We start from the raw sequence: 20,213 nt of genomic DNA on the forward strand, positions 1-20,213 counted from the left end.
TAGAATCAATACTAAGTTTTGGTTCTAAGGCAGAAGAGCAATAAGGGCTAGGCAACAGGGATTAAGTGGCTTGTCCAGGTTCACGAAACTAGAAAATGTTTGAGGTCAGATTTGAACCCAGAACATCTCAATTCTGCCTGGATCTCCATCCACTGAGCCATTTTGGATTCCTTAGGTCCATTGTTTTTTCAACTACGCCACACTGCCTCATCCTTGAGGGGACACCACTTTCAGCAAACTCTAAACTAGCAAAACTGACCAAGTGTCTTAGGAGGCACTTAGTGACCACCCATGGAGGATTTTCTGGCAAATTTTGTGAAATCCATGTACTAAGCCTCTGGGTCATCTTGTGAATGGTGAACCAGACATTCCTCCAATGTCCTTTCTGAAAGGAACAGCTGACACCCACAGTATTGATATTTGTAAAACCTCTGACACCCATTTATAACCTAGTCAGGGAGATTGTGCAGTCATGATTGTCCCCATTTTTTAGCTGAAAGAACCGAGCCTCAGAGAGGTCTACCACCTTCTACATGTAGCTGTTTCTGATCCTTCCAGGTCTTAGTGTGCTCCTTCCCTAGTCCCTTGCATTTAATTAACTCATTTATTTGCTATTTATTCTGTATCTACTCATATGTGTGTATATATATATATATACGTTCATATATCCATGTCCATTTGAACATAAGTTCTCTGAAGGCAGAGAGTATTTCATCCTATTTTTTTTGGCATCCCTGGTACCAAGCAAGTGTCTGGCACACAGTAGGTACTTAAAACATGCTTGTTGATTGACCTGCCAAAGATCAGACAGCTAATGAATGTCAGGAATGGGAAATCAAGTTTCTCCTGTAGAAACTTACCCCTGACCATCCATGAGGCAGGAACTGTCCTTCAGCCCAGTAGCTTCCATTGATGAAGAAAAGCCCAGCAATCATGATAAACACCCATACGGCCAGGTTAAGCACATTGAGGACATTGTTGAAGCCCACGGAATTTTTCACCCCCAGGGCAACAATGACGGTCACAATGACAGCAATGACAAGGGCTAGCAGGTCTGGATATGACTCTTCTCCTTTCCCTGTAATACAGAGGAGGTGGGCGCCAATTACTTTCGTAATCAGAGAAATCAGAGAAAAATGGTCATGGGCATCCCACAATGGGACATACCACTTCATGCTCTTGAGAGAAATATTGGTCAGAATAGACCACGGAACAGAGAAGACTCAAAATCCTACCGGTATGGGTGTGGGTAAATGTACACATATGTTGTAGCCCATATGTAGCTATATGGTTTATCTGTAGACAGGTTGAGGTACATAAAAAAACCATCTACTGGTTTTCATGAAATAGTGCTAGACTTGAAGTCAGAAGATTATAATTGCAGCTCTTACACCTGCCAGCTAATTTACTAGGGATCCCTTCTCTAAGCCTCAGCTTTCTTATCTGAAAAATAGAGATAAGAAGTCATTGTACTCCCCATTTCCCTTGTTATGAAAGATGTGCTTTGTTATCCTTAAAGTGCTTTAAAAGCTTGACTTCTTGATATCACATTTATGTGGCAGAACCCTCTTAGCTCCTACTTGTAAGATTTTGTAGTATGATTAACTAAAAATGTCAGATCCTTCTTTTGGTTCCACCATTTCCCCATTTCCTTTTTAAGTTCTCATAAATTGAAAAAGATTATTGAAGATGGAGTTGAAGAGTGTGGCAACAGCAGATTTCTTTCAGTCCACGTGGATGAGTGTGCAAAGACAATGGAAAATAGAATGTAAGCTCCTTGAGGGTGGGAACTATTTTTTGTTTTGTCTGTGTATCCTTAGCACTTGGTAAAGTGCCTGGCACATAGTAGGTGCTTGATAATAATTACATTCAACATTTGCATAACATGTGCCAGTCTTCCTCACTCTTAAGTCCTATGCAATATTGCACCATCTAGCTGCCATTTTGCAAACTTTTAAGGACTGTATCAACATAACATTGGTGATAATCAGTGGACCTTGGTTCAAATCTCATCTCTGATATTTACCAATTTAGGGAAGTAATTTCTTGGTCTCAGTTTCTTCTGCAAAATAAGGGTGCTGGCTTCTCCTTTCTGGCTCTAGAGGTAGTCATGATCCTATGAGGCTTTCCTGCTATTGTAGAAATATTCTGAAGAACCAGATTTTACCCAGGTCTTCTGGAACTTAAAAATTATGAGATCAGACTCTAGGGATGAAAAGAGGCTAATATTTAAGGACCTTCAAACTTGGGTCCAGCCTCCTTTGTGATCAGAAGTATGTCTTTTGGTGGTATCAAGCAGGATGAATTAAATTCATTTGAACTACATTACAAACTTTTGTAGGTTAGATTTTTGTTTTATTTGTCTTTTTTCTTCATTGTGCCTAGCATGCAGCAGGGATTTAATAAATATTGATTGGAATTAAGAGGTAGAATGAGTGAAATCTTACAGGAAATTGCTGTTGCAAGAGATCTGGACAAATGGCTATATAAGGACCCATGTTTCTTCTCTTGGACTCTTACCCAGGCCATTTAAAGTCCCCACGCTGTCAATCATCCAGCGACTGATGGTATGGTTTGCCAGGGAGTCAAACATACTGCTCAGGGCACTGGCCCCTGCTGCGGTGCCAATCAGGTACTCCAGGATCAGATTCCAGCCAATAAAAAATGCCACAAACTCGCCCACTGTAACATAGCTGTAGGTATAGGCTGACCCAGTGGTCTTGGGGACTCGAACTCCAAATTCAGCATAGCAGACACCTGCATGGGGCACACAAATAGGACATTTCCTTGATACTTGAATGTTTAGAAAGGGAGGAAAGCCTTAGGTTGTTATTCATCTTGGGCTTTATAGATACAAAAATGGTCCTTACTTGAAAGACTGCTATACTTAGAGGAATATAAACTTTACAAATATGAGCCCTTTTTAGACTTCTCAGCTTGGTCAATGACAGAAAGGGAGGCACCATATATGCAAAATGAGTCATTTTGTGGGAGGCAAAGACTTGGGGGGAAAAGTACCTATGGGTTAGGAAATGGTTAAACAAATTGTGGTATGTGAACATCATAACATATTACTGCCCTATAAGAAATAATGAATATGAAGAATCTAGAGAACCATAGGAAAACTCCTATGAACTGATTCAGAGAGATAAAAGTGGAACTAGAAAAACCATATTCATAATAACTACAATGATTTAAGTAGAAATAACAATAAAATGAACCTAAATAATGAGTAACTATTTTATTACAAATTTTTATATCTATTTTATGTCATCCAAATTTCTCTCCTTGTTCCTCTCTTCCTGAAAGCCACCATTTGAAATAAATAAATTATACATGTTTCATTTAAAAAAATTATGCCCCAGAGATTCATACAATACATCAAAAACTATCATGGGATCATAAATTTGGAATAGGAAAGGATCTTGAGAGATATCTAGTCCAATCCCATTGAGGAAACCGAGACACAGACCAATGAAATATCTTAGCCACTGTGAAATTGACACACAAATACATGTAGATTTAATATAAAGAAAATAAATACAAATAATATCATCCTAGAACTTAATTGGAAGAGGAAGAAGGCTTTCTTTGACTTGGTATGCCAAATTTAGAGTTGAAGTCTATTTGATGTTGTTTAGACGTGTCTAATTCTGTGACTCCATTTGGAGTTTTCTTGAGATAGTTTGCCATTTACTTCTCCAGATTATTATACAGATGAGGAAACTGAGACCAACAGGGTTAGACAATTTACCCAGTAAGTTGAGTGTAGTAAGTGTCTGAGGCTAGATCTGAACTCAGATCTGTTACTCTATCCACTATGCCACTTAGCCGTCCCCTATTTGATATAGTAAAATAAATATTGGCTCTGGCAGAGGATTTATGATACTACAAATACTCTACATGACCTTTGGCATATGACTTAAAACCCCTGGCCAATAAATAATATTTTTAAAAGAAAAATATTTTAAAGAGAAAAATGGAAAAATGTTTTAAAGGAAAAAATAATCAGCAAAACTGATTGGCATATTATAAAAGTCTGAAAAAGATGTGTAATGTATCACAACTGTGGCTCTCCCACCTTTGTAAAGAAATGGGGCAATGATATCTTTTCATATTTCTTTGGAGCTATATTTATTTTGTATAATTCTGCAATATTTACTTTTGGTTGTTTTGCAGTTATTCTTTCAATTTATATTTTTGTGGTTATTGGATACATAATTTTCTTGGCTCTGCTTACTTCACTCTGCATAAGATCATGTAAAATTTTTCCATATTTCTATGTTTTCATAAGATTTATTGATTTTCATAGCTCAGTAGTATTATATTACATTTATATACCACAATTTGTTTAGCCATTCTCCAATCAATGGAATCCATCCAGTTCTTTGCTATCACAAAAGTGGAGCTATAAATATTCTCATGTATTTGGGTACTTTCTTCTTATAATGAATTCCTTAGAGGTATAAACTTAGTTATGGAATCTCTGGATTAAAGGGTTTGAAAATTTTGTTCACTCAATATGCACAATTTCAAATTGTTTTCCAAAACTATGCTGATCTTGCAACTCCACTAACAATGTATTAGTGTGCTCCTTTTCCCATAATCCTTCAAACAAAGACTATTCCAATCTTTTGTCATGAGTGCTGATTTGTAGACTATAAGGTGAAACATGAGTATTGTTTTGATTTGCATTTCTCTTATTATTAATGATTTGGAATATTCTTTTACATGGTTGTTAATAATTTACTTTCTTCTTTTAAGAACGTATATCCTTTGATCTCTTATTTGTTAAGGGAAGGTTTGGGAACTGAATTGCTTATGCATCTTGAATACCAAACTCTGAGAAATTAGATACAATGATTCCCACCACTCCCACCATCCTACTTCTTATTCTAGGTGCATTAATTTTATTTGTGCAGAAGTTTTTCAGTTTCATGTAGGCATTTTCTTTTTTGTGATTACCTCTCCTTTGTTTGGTTAGCAATACATCCTATTGCCCATCACATTACTTCAGGATTGTTTTACTTTTCTGACCTTAGTGGATAGCCTGAGATCCATTTCCTTTTTCTGGGGTTATCTGAGTATATATTGATATTTCATTCTTCTGTTGAATTTAGATTGAAAGCCACTGAGTAATAGTGTAATAGTTTGAAAAAAAACCCTCTTTTCTGCCTTTTTTGTGATCTGTCAGGTTTATGAGCTCTAGATTTTCCTCTTCCCCCCTGTTGAGTCCATCTCTTCCTTTTCTAGGCTTGTCCATTGCTGGCAACTTTCTTGCTCTGTGATTGATATGAGGATGGGGCATGGTGGGCATCCTTTGGCAGATCCTCAGCCTCTCCCCTCCTTTGTCACCAGAAGTGGGAAACGAGTTAGATATGATTGCTAGAAAAGCTCTTCCCTCCAAAGCAGTAGCATTAGCTCTACAGAAACGAAAGTTTCTTAAGGTTATAATTTTCTTATAACCCAGCAGGGACAAATCTAGAGGGCAAGGGGTCTTCTGCAGGGTCATCATGACCCCTTTTCTCCTTGCCATAACCTACAGGTAATTGAACCTGATATTCTGCTGACCTCCCTGGATATTTCCTGGATATTTCTATCCTCAGATCCCCTTACTCATCACTGTCCACATGCACTGGAGTCCAAAATAACCTGAGTTTGAATCTGGCTTTAGACACTTACTAGCTATAAGTCTCTGACCAAGTCATTTAACCTCTCTATGGCTCAATTTCTTTCTCTGTAAAATGGGGGATAATAATAACACCTACCGTACAGTGTTATCATAAGGATATAATGAGATAAAATATGTACAACACTGCACAAAGTATAAAATGCTGTATAAATGCTGGCTACTATTATTATGACCTGTCATGGTAGCTGGATTTCTATCACTAGAGATTCATTCTTTTAACTTACTGGGCATCTTCCTTTAAGAGATACCTTCTTCAGTAATGAATAATTATTGACTATTGGGTACAGCTAGGGGGCACAGTGGATAGAGCACCAGACTCGGAGTCAGGAAAATTCCACTTTCTGGGTTCAAATCTGGCCTCACACACAAGCTGGTCAAGTCACTTTAACCATGTTTGCCTCAGTTTCCTCATCTGTAAAATGAACTGGAGAAGGAAATGGTAAACCACTCCAGTATCTTTGCCAAGAAAACCCCCAAAACGAGGATGAAGAAAATGGAAAACTGAAAAACTTGACTCCATAATAACAACAACTATTAACCCTTTAGGGCAAATTAATTTTCTTAGCTCATGTTCCTATCTACCAATTAGTTGGTCATAGCCTTGAGGGAATGGGAATTTTTCTGTTGTCATAGTGGGAAACTCGAGGGGTAAATTTGGAGCATGTGAAAGTCTGCTCTTCCCGTACACCAGAAGAGGGGATGGGGCTGAGTGCATCTCAGAACTTCTGAAAAGGAAGGTGGGAGAATGGCCAAAATAAAATCTCATGATTTCACCATTTTACTTGGAGTTGCCATTGAAATGCTAATGAATGAAAGATTGCTCACTTCTTCTTGGTCAATTAGCTATGGGAGGCAGTTGGTGTAATGACAAGAATATCAGGGGTCTTAGATCTGAATACTAGCTCTATTACTTATGGATCTCCCTTATCCAATCTATAAAATAAGGGGATTGGACATGATAATCTCTTAGGGCTCTTCCAGCTTGAATCTTCTTGGATCCTCTTGTATTGGTCACATCTAGGACTCTGGCTTCAGAAGCTTCACTTCCAACCTGAACAGAAAAGCATTAAAGTGCTTTAAATTTAAAGTGCCCAAGGGCAGAGGCTCCCTGGAAGGTTGCTAAGAACTCCAAGAGCCCAAGCCAGCAGCCACTCTGCCCTGTAGTGATTGCTGGATTGGCCAGCTCAATAGAAGACAGTCAGAGGCCACCCCTACCTCAACTAGACTGCAAGCCTTTCAGGAAATCTGGGTCTCCATCCTCCTAACACTGCTAACTCAGCATATGGAGAGAGAATTTCTAGATAGATTTGGGCTAACGGAGTCTGCCAACTACTTCTTTTTCCTTCTTTCCCAGAATTAAACATGGCCCAAGGGTCAGAGGAAGAGAGAACCGTTTTAAAAACTTTTAAAATGCTACATAAGTATCACTTATTACTGGAAAGGTCCTCAGAGCTTATGTAGTCTAGTCCAGGACAGGCTCCCAGCTCATAAATAGAACGAAGGATCATAGGGTTAGAGCTAAAAGTCAGTTGATGAACATTTATTGAAGTGTCTACTATTGAAGTGTGCTCAGGAGTGTGCTAAGTGCTAGTGATGGGAAAAAAGGCAAAAGATAGCCCTCCTCTCAAGGAGATCACAGCTTAATTGGAGGAACCTTAGAGGTCATCAAATTGAAACCTCTCATTTTATAGAAGAGGAAATTGAGAAAGACAGAGTATATATGATTTGCCTAGGGTCAAACACATGTAGTAAGTGTCCGAGGTGGGATTTGAACTCAGGTCTTTCTGTCTCCAGATCTAATGATCTTACTCACTGTACCACCAAGTTGCCCAAAGATAGGGAAATATCAACAGGGAAAACACTTGATTTTTAAAAACAAAATCTCTGGGGCATCCTTTTCTATGCATTAGATAGCTAGGGACAGAATGCTTCCGTCGCTTCTACTTTTTCTGGGGAGCAGAATTTGGTGAATTCTGAGAAAAATCTGTTTGGTCATACTTGTCCTGTGCAGCTGAAGCTATTGATCCCATGACTGATGCTCTTGCTTAGCTAAACAAATGGCCGATTTCATTTTCAGAGGACGATCCATCAGCTTCTGCCCTTTTCCTGCCTCCCTGAGACTGTCTGTCCTTTATTCCCAGGTGGGGATAGTTTGCTAGACTTTATCATTACCTCATCTGTGATGAAGTGGATTCCAGTCAATTTTTACAGATGTGTCTGGAAGAAAAGCAATTTGTCTGGGTCGTGCGTGTGCCTTTTCTCATCTCCTTCCCTTTGGCCGAGCACCAAGATCTAGAGGCAGCTGTCCAGATACACTCAATGGAACAGCAGCAGATGATGTTTAAAGGAGAGGTGCTGCCATCAATCCCAGAGCTTTATGGCATTATTATTTACTTTGTGCCTGACATCCGGTAATCAGAATTAGCCAGTGAATGGGGAACTCTCCAGTGCCTTAAAAGAATGGTATCCAACTTATTAAAAGGGAATCACTGCTCAGGGAAGTTACCCAGCAGGTAGAGGACTGACCTATTTCAAATCTTGAGATAGTGAAAGAATATTTTATTTTTTAAACCCTCCCTTCCATCTTAGACTCAATACTGGGTATTGGTTCTAAGGCAGAAGAGTGGTAAGGGCTGAGCAATGGAGGTTAAGTGACTTGTACACAGCTAGGAAGGGTCTGAAGCCAGATTTGAACCCAGGACTTCTCATCGCTAAGCCTGGCTCTCAATCCACTGAGCCACCTAGCTGCCCCCTGAAGGAATAATTTATTGAAAGTCGGAGGAGCTGGCTTTGAATCCTAGCTCAGTCACTTTGCTAGCCTTGTGATCATTGGCAAATCTCTCCACCTTTCTTGGCTTCCATTTCTTCATCTGTAAAATAAGAGGGTTGGGTTGATGACATCTTAGGTTCCTTCTAACTGCCATCTTTGATCTCTTCCTATGGCCGTTTCCCAGTATTTGATTGGGAATCAGAGGCACATAGTGGTCATCACATGCAAAAGGTCTCCTGAGATTCTTTAAGCATACAAAATGAGTTGTCAATAGGCCATCTGAGAATGACTTTCAGCAATAAATAGTGAGCATCTTATAGTTCCCTTATAGTGTAAAATTTTTATAAGGGAATTCATAAAATCACAGGTCTTTGTGTAGATCTTAAAGCTAGAAGTGGCCTTTAAGGCCATCAAGACCATCTCCTCATTTTATAGATGAGCAAACTGAAGCCCAAAGAGGCTTTGTGGTTTGTACAATAGCAGACCTAGAATTTGAACCCAGAACCCTTCCTCAAATCCAATTCTTTCCCCTGAACTGTAGTGAGTTTAATTCTGTCTCTAGAAATGATTGTATAGCAGGTTTAACATTTCAGTGCTTACATGGTATAAACAAACGTCTTTATTTTTCTCTCCAAGTACATCTCACCTGTCTCTACATAGGTCAAAGAATTTCAAGGAGGAAGGAGCCTTAGTGACTCTCTTCTCCAATTCCTGCATTAGACAAGTGAGAAAATGGAGCTCTAGATAAAGCAAATGACTTGCCTAATGTCATAAGATAAGTGGAATAACAGGCTTTCAAGCCTACATTTTCTGATGCTAAATCCATTCAAACTTCACTGTACCATCCTACCATCTGTACACCATTTGCCAATTCCTCGGTCCTTTTATGTTTGCTCACATTTGGGATTTGCGAGAGACCCTCTGATTTGAGCTTCCTGAAGTATAATCAAAACTGGATTCTTATAAATCAGACCACCATAGTCTTCCCAAGCCCTCAGCTTAACCTCATGCCAAATATGAAGTGTGTTCTTTCAAAACTGACTCAATAAACACATAAGACCCAAATGTTAGACTTCAGCAGTCTTGCACCTGGAAGGTTCATGTAACAGGAACCCGGAGGGAGATTGGCTTGGATGGCTTTAAAATTCATGGATGGAGCCCTTGAATTAATGATGACTTAAGTCAAGTGAAAGCCTGTATTGTTGCTGGCTGATTATGGCACCGTGACCCTTCCTTGCATCACCCACATGGAAAGAGATGTTGTACAGGGGACTTGGGGCATATTTTCTATTGTGTCAGTTAAAATCTTTGAAGCCTGGTGGCTATAGAGCCCCAGGCAAGTCAGCAACCTCTCATTGCTACAGCTAATTCTCTATAAGTTGAATAGTAAGTGCCAGACTCCAATGGTAGGGGGCTTCCTGATCCTAATGAACTCATAGATGTGGTCCAAAAAGCAATACTGGTTTAGTGGCTATGAATTCAGTGCTGTGCTATAGTTGCTTCTTACATTTTCTTAGAGAAAACATTTGAAAGAGAATTGAGAATTGGAAGGAACTTCAGTGACCATTTAATTTTAACTTAGACTCCATGAAAAAAAGGTATAACTGAATTTCAATCAAATTGGTCTCCTTTGTGGTCCTAAGTATTTAAGTATTAAAAAAATTGGGAGAAGGGGTCCTATGAGGACCTGGAATGAGTTTGGACTCCAACTGAAAGTGAAGACTGAAGAAAATCATTGGATGAATTTAGGCATGAGGGTAGAACAATAGTCAGAAAAATGGAGCAAGGTAGCCAAGAATATCATGAGATAGTAGAGTGATTTCCCGGGCACTGTCCCCTGGGTGGCCCAGACAAATTAGAAAACTATGGCTGGTTCCTAAGATGTGATATGTGAGAGTTAGTGGGTAGAGAAAAGACTTTATAAAGCAGAGGCGAGGAGGAAGTAGTCTCTAGGAGTTCATGTTGATGATGTTGACTGGACCCATGACGAGTGTAGTGAGGAGGTCCAAAATGGCGGCAAAAGATTAGTTAGCTAAGTAGCTTTTATCTCTATCTCCTATTTTCCCCTCTTTTCCTCCTCATACTTTTGATTTAATAAAATTATTAATCTACAGTCAGGCTCCTAATTTTAATCCTTATAATAGACTTCAGTGGAGTGATTGCCGAAGGGGTCTATGACATTCAGAAAGACCAAGAGCTCCCAATCCAGTCTGACCCATACATGATTCCTGCCCATATTGGACAACTTCTTTTTCTTTTGTTGTTGAATACTAAGGAATCCAGATATATTCCAGTCTCAATTTCTTGGTGTATATTAAGGGTCTTGATCTTAGAAGCTTTGGGTTCAACTCAAAAGTTACTAGCTGTGTGACCATAGGTCACTGGATAGAGTAAGGGACCTGAAGTCAGGAAGATCTGAGTTGGAATCCTGCCTTGGGCATTTACTTAGTGGTGTGACCCTGGGCAAGTTATTTAACCTCGAACAGCCTCAGTTTCCTCATCTATAAAATGAACAAAATAATAATAGTGCCTACCTCCCAGGGTATTTGTGAGGGTCAGATGAGATAACATATAGATAGAGATGTGTAAACTTTAAAATGCTATGTAAACAGTATCTGTTGTTAAGTCTTTTGGAATTGGATCATCTCCTTTGTGAAATGGGGACGATAATATTTAAACTACCTAACTCATAGGATTGTTGAGAGGAAACTGCTTTGGAAGTCTTAAAAGCCTGTATAGATGTGAGTTATTATCAAATGCTGCACCTTCCTCCCTTGCTCTTCTATCTCTACTTTTCCAGGAGGTTGCATTGAGCGGTAATACGTCTCTGGACCTTTGCTGAACAATCATGGGGGTCTAACTCTTCTTGTACAAGAATTATTTTTTTACTTTTAAGGAAAGGGATAAGAACTTCCACCTGGCCAATCTGGGGAGCCATGATGTCCTCAATTAAGGCATCTCCTGAGAGCTAGTATTTGTAGGAAACTCCTTCCCCTATCAGTCATAATTCTGCACATTCCAGCTTACCAATGAATTGCATGTGATGAATTTTCCTAAATGAAGTCCAAACTATTTTTTACTACCACAGAATCTTTTGGCTAAGGTCTTGAAAGAACCTTAGAAGGTGGTGTGGTCCAATGGAAAGAACAATGAATCTAGAGTCACAAGATCTGAGTCAACATCCTGGATCTATTATTTATCATCTGGGTGACCTTGGACAAGTTACTCAGCCTCCCTGGGTCTCAGTTTGCTCATCTATAAAATGAGAACTAGATAATGAACATTAAAGTTGGACAGAAGGACCTCTGTGATCACTTTTGATCATAGATCTATGAACCCTGGGGACCAGAATTTTAGAGTTAGAAGGAAAAATATTTACAAAGTATTTTATAGACATGATCTCATTTGATCCTCATGAGAGTCCTGTGAAATAAGCGTTATTATTATACCCATTTTTTCAGATGAAGAAGCTCAGGCTTAGACAATTTCAATGACTTGTTCAACATCTCATAGTATTGGAGGCAAGGTCTTGACTCTTAGTCTAGCATCTTCTTCACCTTACATAGCAGGAAATCTTGATTAAAAAATGACAACCCTTCCCTTGCTCCTCATTCAATTTTAGAATTGATATTAGTATCCTTTTCAAGGCAGAAAACCTGTAAGGTTAAGAGACTTGCCTAGGATTATAAAGCTAGGAAGCATCTGAGGCTAGATTTGAACCTTGGTCCTCTCAACTCCAAGCCTGGCTCTCTATCTACTAAGCCACCTACCTGGCCCAGGAAGCCCTGATTAACCCTAAGATAACTTAGGTACCTAAGATAACTTAGGATTAACCACTAAGATAGGCTTAGGTACCACTCACAAATCATGGTGGATTTCAGGAACAGCCCAAGCAGGTAGGGAGATGATCGCATTGCATAATGGTGGAGCAGGTCTCGAGTAGTTTCAAGGGATCATGGGACATAGCAATCCCATTATAATTCCTCCTATGAAGACTTTGATGTCAGATCCTACCCTTACTGAAGGGTGGGAATTGTTTGCTTTTATGTGTTATGTCTGCCAATATGTATATTTTTTATTATGAAATTTGGAGTCTAGGAAGCAGCTATCCCAGGGAGGGCCATGAACCAGGACTGGACCCTCTGAGAGAAAGGAGGAGGACTAGAGCAAGCAGCAGGGCCAAGAGAAGGTTTTCATTGTTTACCATTCCCAGGGCGTGCTTGGCAAGAAGCAGGAATTGGGTGGGAGCGTCCCTTGGAGGGATGGGTCCTGAATAAGAAATGAAGATCAATATGGGGGAGAGAGCCCATGCTGGGCGCAGCACGCAGATGCCAGGATTGGGGGAGAAGATCACAGTGAGCCTAGATCATGCACTCACAGGGCTACATGACCTCTGGAGAGGAGGTGGTCCAGCCTAGGACAATCTGGCAGCGGAAACCAGTGTCATAAATAAGGGCAGAACCCGTTGGAGGAAGCAGCTGACAAACTTGCTTCCAGGAAGCCAGCCAAGTCAGAGAGACAAAAGCTTTTTTTTATCCAGGAAGCCAAGAAAATAGAGGTTTACCAACCAGGGCTATGACCAATGGGCAGAGAAGGAATGATCAAGGGTGGGGTCTGGTAAAGCAAGGAGAACACCTGTCATGGCCTGGGGCTTTGATGGCTAGAGTCCCAGGAGGGTTGGGACACGTCCAATAGTGCCAAGCTAAAATGTTAGCTTGAAACCAATAACTGGTGCCTAGCATGGTGCCTAGCACATAGTAGGTGCTTAATAAATGTCGATCGATTATTGAACTGATCCAACGTGGAACTTTGAAATGAGTGGACCAGAAAACTCTGAGTGATAAGACTTTATAGAAGTAGGAATCAGCCAGGACAAAGAAGAAAGATGAAGAACAAACAAGACTTAACTCCGAGGTAGTGTGCACAAAGAACAAATGAAGGTTGTACATGTTGGAACCTTCCTTGCCTTGTACTGTAAATCCCTCTTGGGAGATGTAATCTCCTTGAAAGCTGGGACCTCTTTATTTTTTTGTTTTGGTATTCCCAATGTTGAACACAGCTCCTGTCACATAGTAGGCACTTAAATGATGCTGAATAAATGAATGAATATTAATTAGCTTATAGTGTGTAACTGATCTTTTACCCAAGGCTGGATTGTTTTGCAAGCTATTACATTTGGGACAGAGATGTGAGCCCTAATTGGTGGGGAGAATGTATGCTTAACACTGCTGACTTATACGGTGGGCAGAGTTGGTTCCAAATATTCTTTGAATCAGATCTTTGCAGTTGCAGACTCTCTTTGGAACAAATTCCAAGGAAGAGAGAAAAAGCACCAGAAGTTGCAGAAATGCAGGGGAACCCTGAATAGTCCTGATTTCTTGCTTGCCACCCTAGAATCAATTTCCTCCATTCTAAAGGTTAATTTCCCTGTGGGTGAGATTGGAGTCTCTTTTCCTTGGAGCTGATATCTTATCTGGATCCTATCAGAAGAGCTTACTCATTCTTGTGCATTTTTTTCTGATAAATTCTAATCTGTGTAATTTCTCCAACTTCTGTTTGCTTCGATAAATGGGTTTGCTCACTATTTGCTGATAGTGATGGCCTTTTGTATAGCCAGAATTTGGTGGGAGGTGGCCAAGTCAAAGTGTCTAAGATTGGGACTATCCTCCCTTCAAAGAGTGGTGACCAACTAAGTGGCTTTTGTTTTAAATCTATTGAATCCCAATATTTGGAAATAGGGCAGACGGTTAGAAAAGAATGCTCAGCTCAGCTCCATGGCCTTTTTCCTGCTTCCCTTAAGTCAGGAATCAAATCTTCCTTGGAACGAGAAGGGCAAGATGCTAGAAATATTTATCAATTCTTCTCATGATCCCCATTTAGACAGCCCATGTGGAGGTTAAGGACTGTTTTTTTTTAACTTTCTTTTTTATCTTCCATGCTTAGTACAGTGCCTGACATATCAAATGCTCTTAACAGATCCTTGTCATTGATTAATAAAAACATTTATTAAGCACTTGCTACGTGCCAAGTACCTGAGCTACAAATACAAAAAACAAGATACTCCTTGTGTTCAAAGAATTCACAGTCTAGGGGGCAGCTGGGTGGCTCATTGGATTGAGAGTCTAGAGGCCCTGGGTTCAAATCTGGCCTCAGGCACTTTCCAGCTGTGTGACCCTGGGCAAGTCACTTGACCCCCATTGCCTAGCCCTTACTGCTCTTCTGCCTTGGAACCAATACACTGTATTGACTTCAAGATGGAAGGTAAAGGTTTAAAAAAAAAGAATTCACAGTCTAGTAGGGAAAGATTATATGCATAGAGGAATGGTAGTGAGGGAAGATTGTGTTAGACTGGGAAATTGGAGAGATGGTCAGTGAAGGGAAAAGGCTGTGGTCATGAGTAGGTTGCTTCTTTAAGAGTAGAGGGAAATTTCCTTTTCTTTAACCAAAGTCTGCCAAGAGTTTGGGATGAGAAAATGGGATCAGATATTAATTTACTTGTCAACGTGTGATTAAAGGAGATGGGCAAGGCTGATTAAAGGAATCTTTTATAACGGGTCCTAAGGAATAATGAAGAGGATCACAAAAGGGCAAGATTTCAATGTAGGCGTAGAAACCACATCCACTCTTTTTTTCTCCAAGATGTCCAAGTTCATGGAGCTAATAAGCCGCAGAGTTGAAGGCTCAAAGTCAAGTCTTCTGAATTTAAATCCTCCAGAAATGTTGGTTTGTAAGGGAAAGTGGGTTGCCTGCCTAATACATACTATACCCCACAGTGACACATTATTCCCAAAGGATCCCTCAAAAAGGAACAGAGTGATGGGCCCCAGGGCTGTATTTCCAGCAAAGCGCACTGTGCTTTCTATAATATCACTGAGATATCTTTCATGGAGAACTATAGTGGGTAGAACAGAGAACAGTTCTGAGACTTTTAATCATAACCATTCCCAGGCAAGGATAACGCTAAGCACTCTTTGCTTGAGTTACAGAAATCATGTGTAGGTCTTCTCACAATGAAGAGATTCTTGACATTTTAGAAACAGTGTGTGTATGTGTATATGTGTATGTTAACATTTGCTGGGTAAGAGAGAAACATCATATTGGATATTTTCTTTAAAACTGTAAAAGATTCAAAGTATCAGTGTTGGTAAACATTATCACCGCAATAGGTCAACTTGGGCATTCCAGAGCTGTTTCTGAGGCCAATGGGATATAAGAAATGCCCGAAAAATGTGCATGACTTTCTGGATTACAGAATGCAAATGTTTATATATATATATATATGTATGTATCTACACACATTTATATACACATACATATAACCATTTACATATCTATGACATTTTTTCTTTATTTCATGGGCTTCTTTGGTCAAAGAATCTATGGAGTGACTAGACTATTGATGCTACTAGCTAGCACTTATACAGTACTTTAAGAGTTGCAAAATGCTTTAAATGCTATCTCATCTGATCCAATGTCTTTTTATAGATGAGGAACCTGAGGCTGAAAGAGGTTTATTGAGAGTTAAGTGACTGTTGAATGCAGGATTCAAACTCACATCTTCCTGATTCCACGTTCATAGCCTTCACCATTAGGTCACCTTTCCATTCTTGAGAAGGCTGCCCTATAAAAAGCAGATACTGTATTGCTAGGACCAAACTCAGTACTCCAAGAGAATTTGAGGAAGGTCTCCAGCACATTGAGTGGTTTCCAGTGGTGACAAGGACCAACATTGGACAAGATGGGCAGGCACAGATGGGTTACCATTTGTATCATCAGAGGGAATGCCCACATTGATGTGATCACAGAACCATAGGGGAATTAAAATCCATAAAATATCAAAGGTCATACATAGGATCATTGTGTTAGAGCTTGAAGGGAACTTTGAAACTATCATGTGCAATCTCTTCCTTTTATGGATAAGCAATCTGAGACACATAGAGATTAAATTCCTCTTCTCTGGGGAATATAGCTAGTAAGAATCTGAGGTAGAAATCCAGGTTTTCCTGGATTCAATTAAGTCCTTTGCCTGCTTTTCCATACTTCCTCTCAACCTAGAGTATAAATTCTTTTGGTAAAAATTTTAGTATTTATTTTTAAACTTAATTTTTTAAAGTTCCAAATTCTTCCTATAGTTCTTCTTATTTCACTTTGCATCAGATCATATAGGTCTTCCCATGTTTTTCTGAAACCATTTTCCTTGTCAATAGTTCTCCTTCACAATCATTTGCCACAATTTGATCAGCCATTCCCCAACTGATAAGCATCCTCCCAATTTCCAATTCCTTGCCACCACCAAAAGAGTTGCTATAAAATTTTTTGTATGCATAAGTCTTTTCTCTAGCCATCAGGTTTGTGTGTGTGTGTGTGTGTGTGTGTGTGTGTGTGTGTGTGTGTGTGTGTGTGTGTGTGCGTGTGTTACTGTTTTCAGAGCTGGTTCTGGGAGTCTGCAAGTTTTTGGTGCTTCCAAGATGGTGGATCCTGGTAGAGGTATGGCCATCGCTCTTCTGCTCTGAGCTCTGGTGTCTTTCCAGGAAGCACTTCTGTTCCCCTGTAGTCACAAATACGGCTGCTCCTCTCAGTCTAGCACTGTGACCAGGTCCTCTGCTCTCTTGTAGCTACAAGCTACAAATGCTCCTCTCTTATTTGGAACTGCAGCCAGAGCCTCTGCTCCCTTGGGACCAGCCACAAACATTTCTCTCCACCCTGGAATTCTGACCCAAACTCAGTATGAGCCATAGAGTTGCCAATCAGTGCCAGCTGCACCCAGTGCCAACAAAGAGTTCCCTGTAAAGGGTCCCCTTTCCAATCAGTTGTTCACATCTCTTACCATTTCTGGGCTGAGGGTTCTGAAAGCTGCTGCTGCCCCTACCAGCTTTTGCAGCTCCCTCCAAGGTCTGCTGCTGGCACTGCCTCATCTGCTTTGGGCTGGCCTTCACCATGGTGCCACAGACCTCTTCTGGTCACTTCTTATGTTGTCTTAGGCTGGAAAATGTCTTATCCTGATCTCTTGCTGACTCTATCCCATCCAAATTCAACTTGAGGCATTATTTTATAGTTGTTTGAGGGGAACGTCAGGATAACTTGGTTAGGCTGCATAAATTCTCAAATTGAGGTCCACGAACTTGTTTTCAAAAGTATTTTTATAAATATACTTCAATAAAATTGGTTTTCTTTGTAATCTTATGTATTTTCTGCACTTAATAACATGATTTGGAGAAGGTGTTCATAGGCTTCCCCAGACTCACAAAGGGATTCTTAACCCCCAAAGTTTAAGGACATTTGGATTGGGGGAAGACCTCCAGCATGTTGGATAGGCCATCCATAGAGGATTTATGGGGCAATGTAGAAAAAATTCACACAAGATAAGAAGGAATAAACAGGTGAAAAGATCACTTACATCTTTGAAATGGTGGGTCTATAAATACTATCTATAAAACTATCATACATTCCACTTCTCCAAAGGAGTACTTACACATGTGCTATGGGTCCAATGGGTCTGCAATGTCATTAATTTCAAAGCTCTCTTCAACAAGGTTGATGTAATCTATTGTAACTGGCCCTTAAGGTTCTACTGTAGACCACTTTCTCCCATCAGTTCACTAGAGAAGGTCCATTCAAGATTCTGGAGATCTTCCTTTAATTCTCCTGACATTTTAATGTACCAATGAAACACTTACTTTTCACTTGCCGTTCCTTGCCTTTTAATGCATGACCTATTTATCTGTTCTGATCACATTTCCCCGGTGACATCTTTGAATTTGTTTATAAAACTATACAGAAATATATGCACACATTTATAAAACTTGATATATTATATATAATACATTGAGACCTGCTTCTTTGTGGAATATTTTTGACATGTGATTTCAATCACTTTGCTGAGTGCCAGCCACTCCATCAAAACACTGCTCAAGAGAAGACATAGATCATCCCCTTAAAATATTCCCCAAACTGAAGGCTAAAATGCATTTTCCTTGTGGTGTTGAGGCAGCTTTTATTTTCAAGAGGAAATAGACTCAAACAATGTTAGCTTTAGATGGATAATATGTTTTTTAAGATAGAAGGATGAAAATAAAAACCTAGAAAACATCTCATCCTATTTTGGTGAATTTAGGAATGGTACAAATAAATGTGTTACCAGAACAACTATCTAATTATGTGGCCTAATATAGACTTATTCCTTCCAGAGATCCATAAAGAGTGAGAATTAAAAAGAAACACAAACTCTCTAAAGCAACATTGTGAAATTTTTCCCCATATAGCCTTACTATTTGCCATGGCATACTCTTAGGAAAACAGAAAATTAGAAAAAGGTTTAACAGTGAATTCGGCTATGAGTTCAATTCCATTAAGATGGAAAGAACACTTACTTGGAATCAGAAAACTTGGGTTCAAATCCTGCCTCTAATGCTTATTACCTATGTGACTCTGACAAGTCACTTTATCGCCACAAGCTTTTTTCCCTCATCTGTAAAATAAGAGGGTTGGAAAAATGATATGAGGTCCCTTCTAGCCCTTAACTTGTGATCTGGTGGTCCTATAATTTAATTATGCATGCTCTAGGAGAATATAAGCTCCTCTACACTCTAGCAGGCAAGGACCATATTCACTTATTCTTTGTATCACTAGCATTATCATATGATAGCTTAATCAATACTTGTTGAGAGAGCCAAGATGGTGGATTAGAGGTAACCCAGCTGAACTCTCTCAATATTCCCCTCCAAATAAATTTAAAATGATGCCTCAAATCAAATTTTGGTGCAGCAGAGACAACAAAAGGTCAGAGTGAGACATTTTACCAGGCTCAGCAACCCTAGGAGGTTGGCAGAAGGACAATGGGACAGAAGCCCATGTACAGCCCACACATGTGGTCATTCCAGGAGCAGCAGAAGCTCTGGGAGGTTTCAGCTCAGAGACAGTAAGGAAGGTATACAGCTGGTCAGAAAGAGATTGTAGGAGACCCTTTGCTGGTACTGGGTACAATTGGCACTGATTGATAACTATTAGCTATATGTATTTCCAAGGTAGAGAAGAGCATTGAGTGACAGTCACAAGTGAGCATGAGCAAAGAGAGTATTAGCACATGCGACTCTAGGAGATCAGAAGCATTTTCTTGCTAAAGACCAGAACATAGATAAGAAGAACAGTGACCATACCTCCCCTAGGATCACACCACCTTGGAAGAGCCCAAAACTTGCAGACCCCCAGAACTAGTTCTGAAAACAAAAGTACAAAAAAAGCGTGGGACAGAACCTTCCCATCCCTAGGTGAGCAAAACCCAACTTTAACATAAAGTGCAATGTCAAGAAATAGGCCAGAAAATGAACAAATGACAAAAAGGAATCTATGAAAATCTACTATAGTTGCAGGGAAGACCAAGACACAGACTCAAAAGAAGAACATTTTAAACCCTTTTGACTCAAAGAAAAATCCTAATCAGAACAAAGCACAACAATTTCTGGAAGAGTTAAATAAAGAGCTAAGTGGAAATTATGAGAAAAGAAATGAGATTAAAGCAAGAAAATTATGAAAAGAGAATTGACAGATTGGTAAAAGAGGCACAAAAAACACAGAAGAAAATAATACTTGAAAAAACAGAAATAGCCTAATGATAAAAGGCAGAAAAGAGGCATTGAAGACAATAACTTTTAAAAAATAGGACTGGTGAAACAGAAAAGAAGGTACAAAATCTCATTGGAGAAAATAATTGTTTAAAAATTATAATTGGACAAATGGAAGCTAATGACTTCA

At 39.6% G+C, this 20,213-nt stretch overlaps 1 protein-coding gene across 1 annotated transcript in view; it reads right to left on the reverse strand.

The window, feature by feature from the left end:
• The window catches only part of SLC7A14 (solute carrier family 7 member 14), an 80,073-nt gene extending 62,672 nt beyond the window's left edge, over positions 1–17,401 (reverse strand). Inside the window, exons 1-3 of the mRNA XM_056808481.1 lie at positions 17,290–17,401; positions 2,521–2,793; positions 861–1,078 (exon numbers count right to left, since the gene is read on the reverse strand). Coding sequence (XP_056664459.1) covers positions 861–1,078; positions 2,521–2,793; positions 17,290–17,401 — 603 coding nt within the window. The remainder of the gene's footprint in view (positions 1–860; positions 1,079–2,520; positions 2,794–17,289) is intronic.
• Between the last annotated feature and the right edge of the window lie 2,812 nt (positions 17,402–20,213).

The sequence above is a fragment of the Monodelphis domestica genome, chromosome 8 (assembly GCF_027887165.1).
Source record: "Monodelphis domestica isolate mMonDom1 chromosome 8, mMonDom1.pri, whole genome shotgun sequence".
NCBI lineage: Eukaryota > Metazoa > Chordata > Mammalia > Didelphimorphia > Didelphidae > Monodelphis > Monodelphis domestica.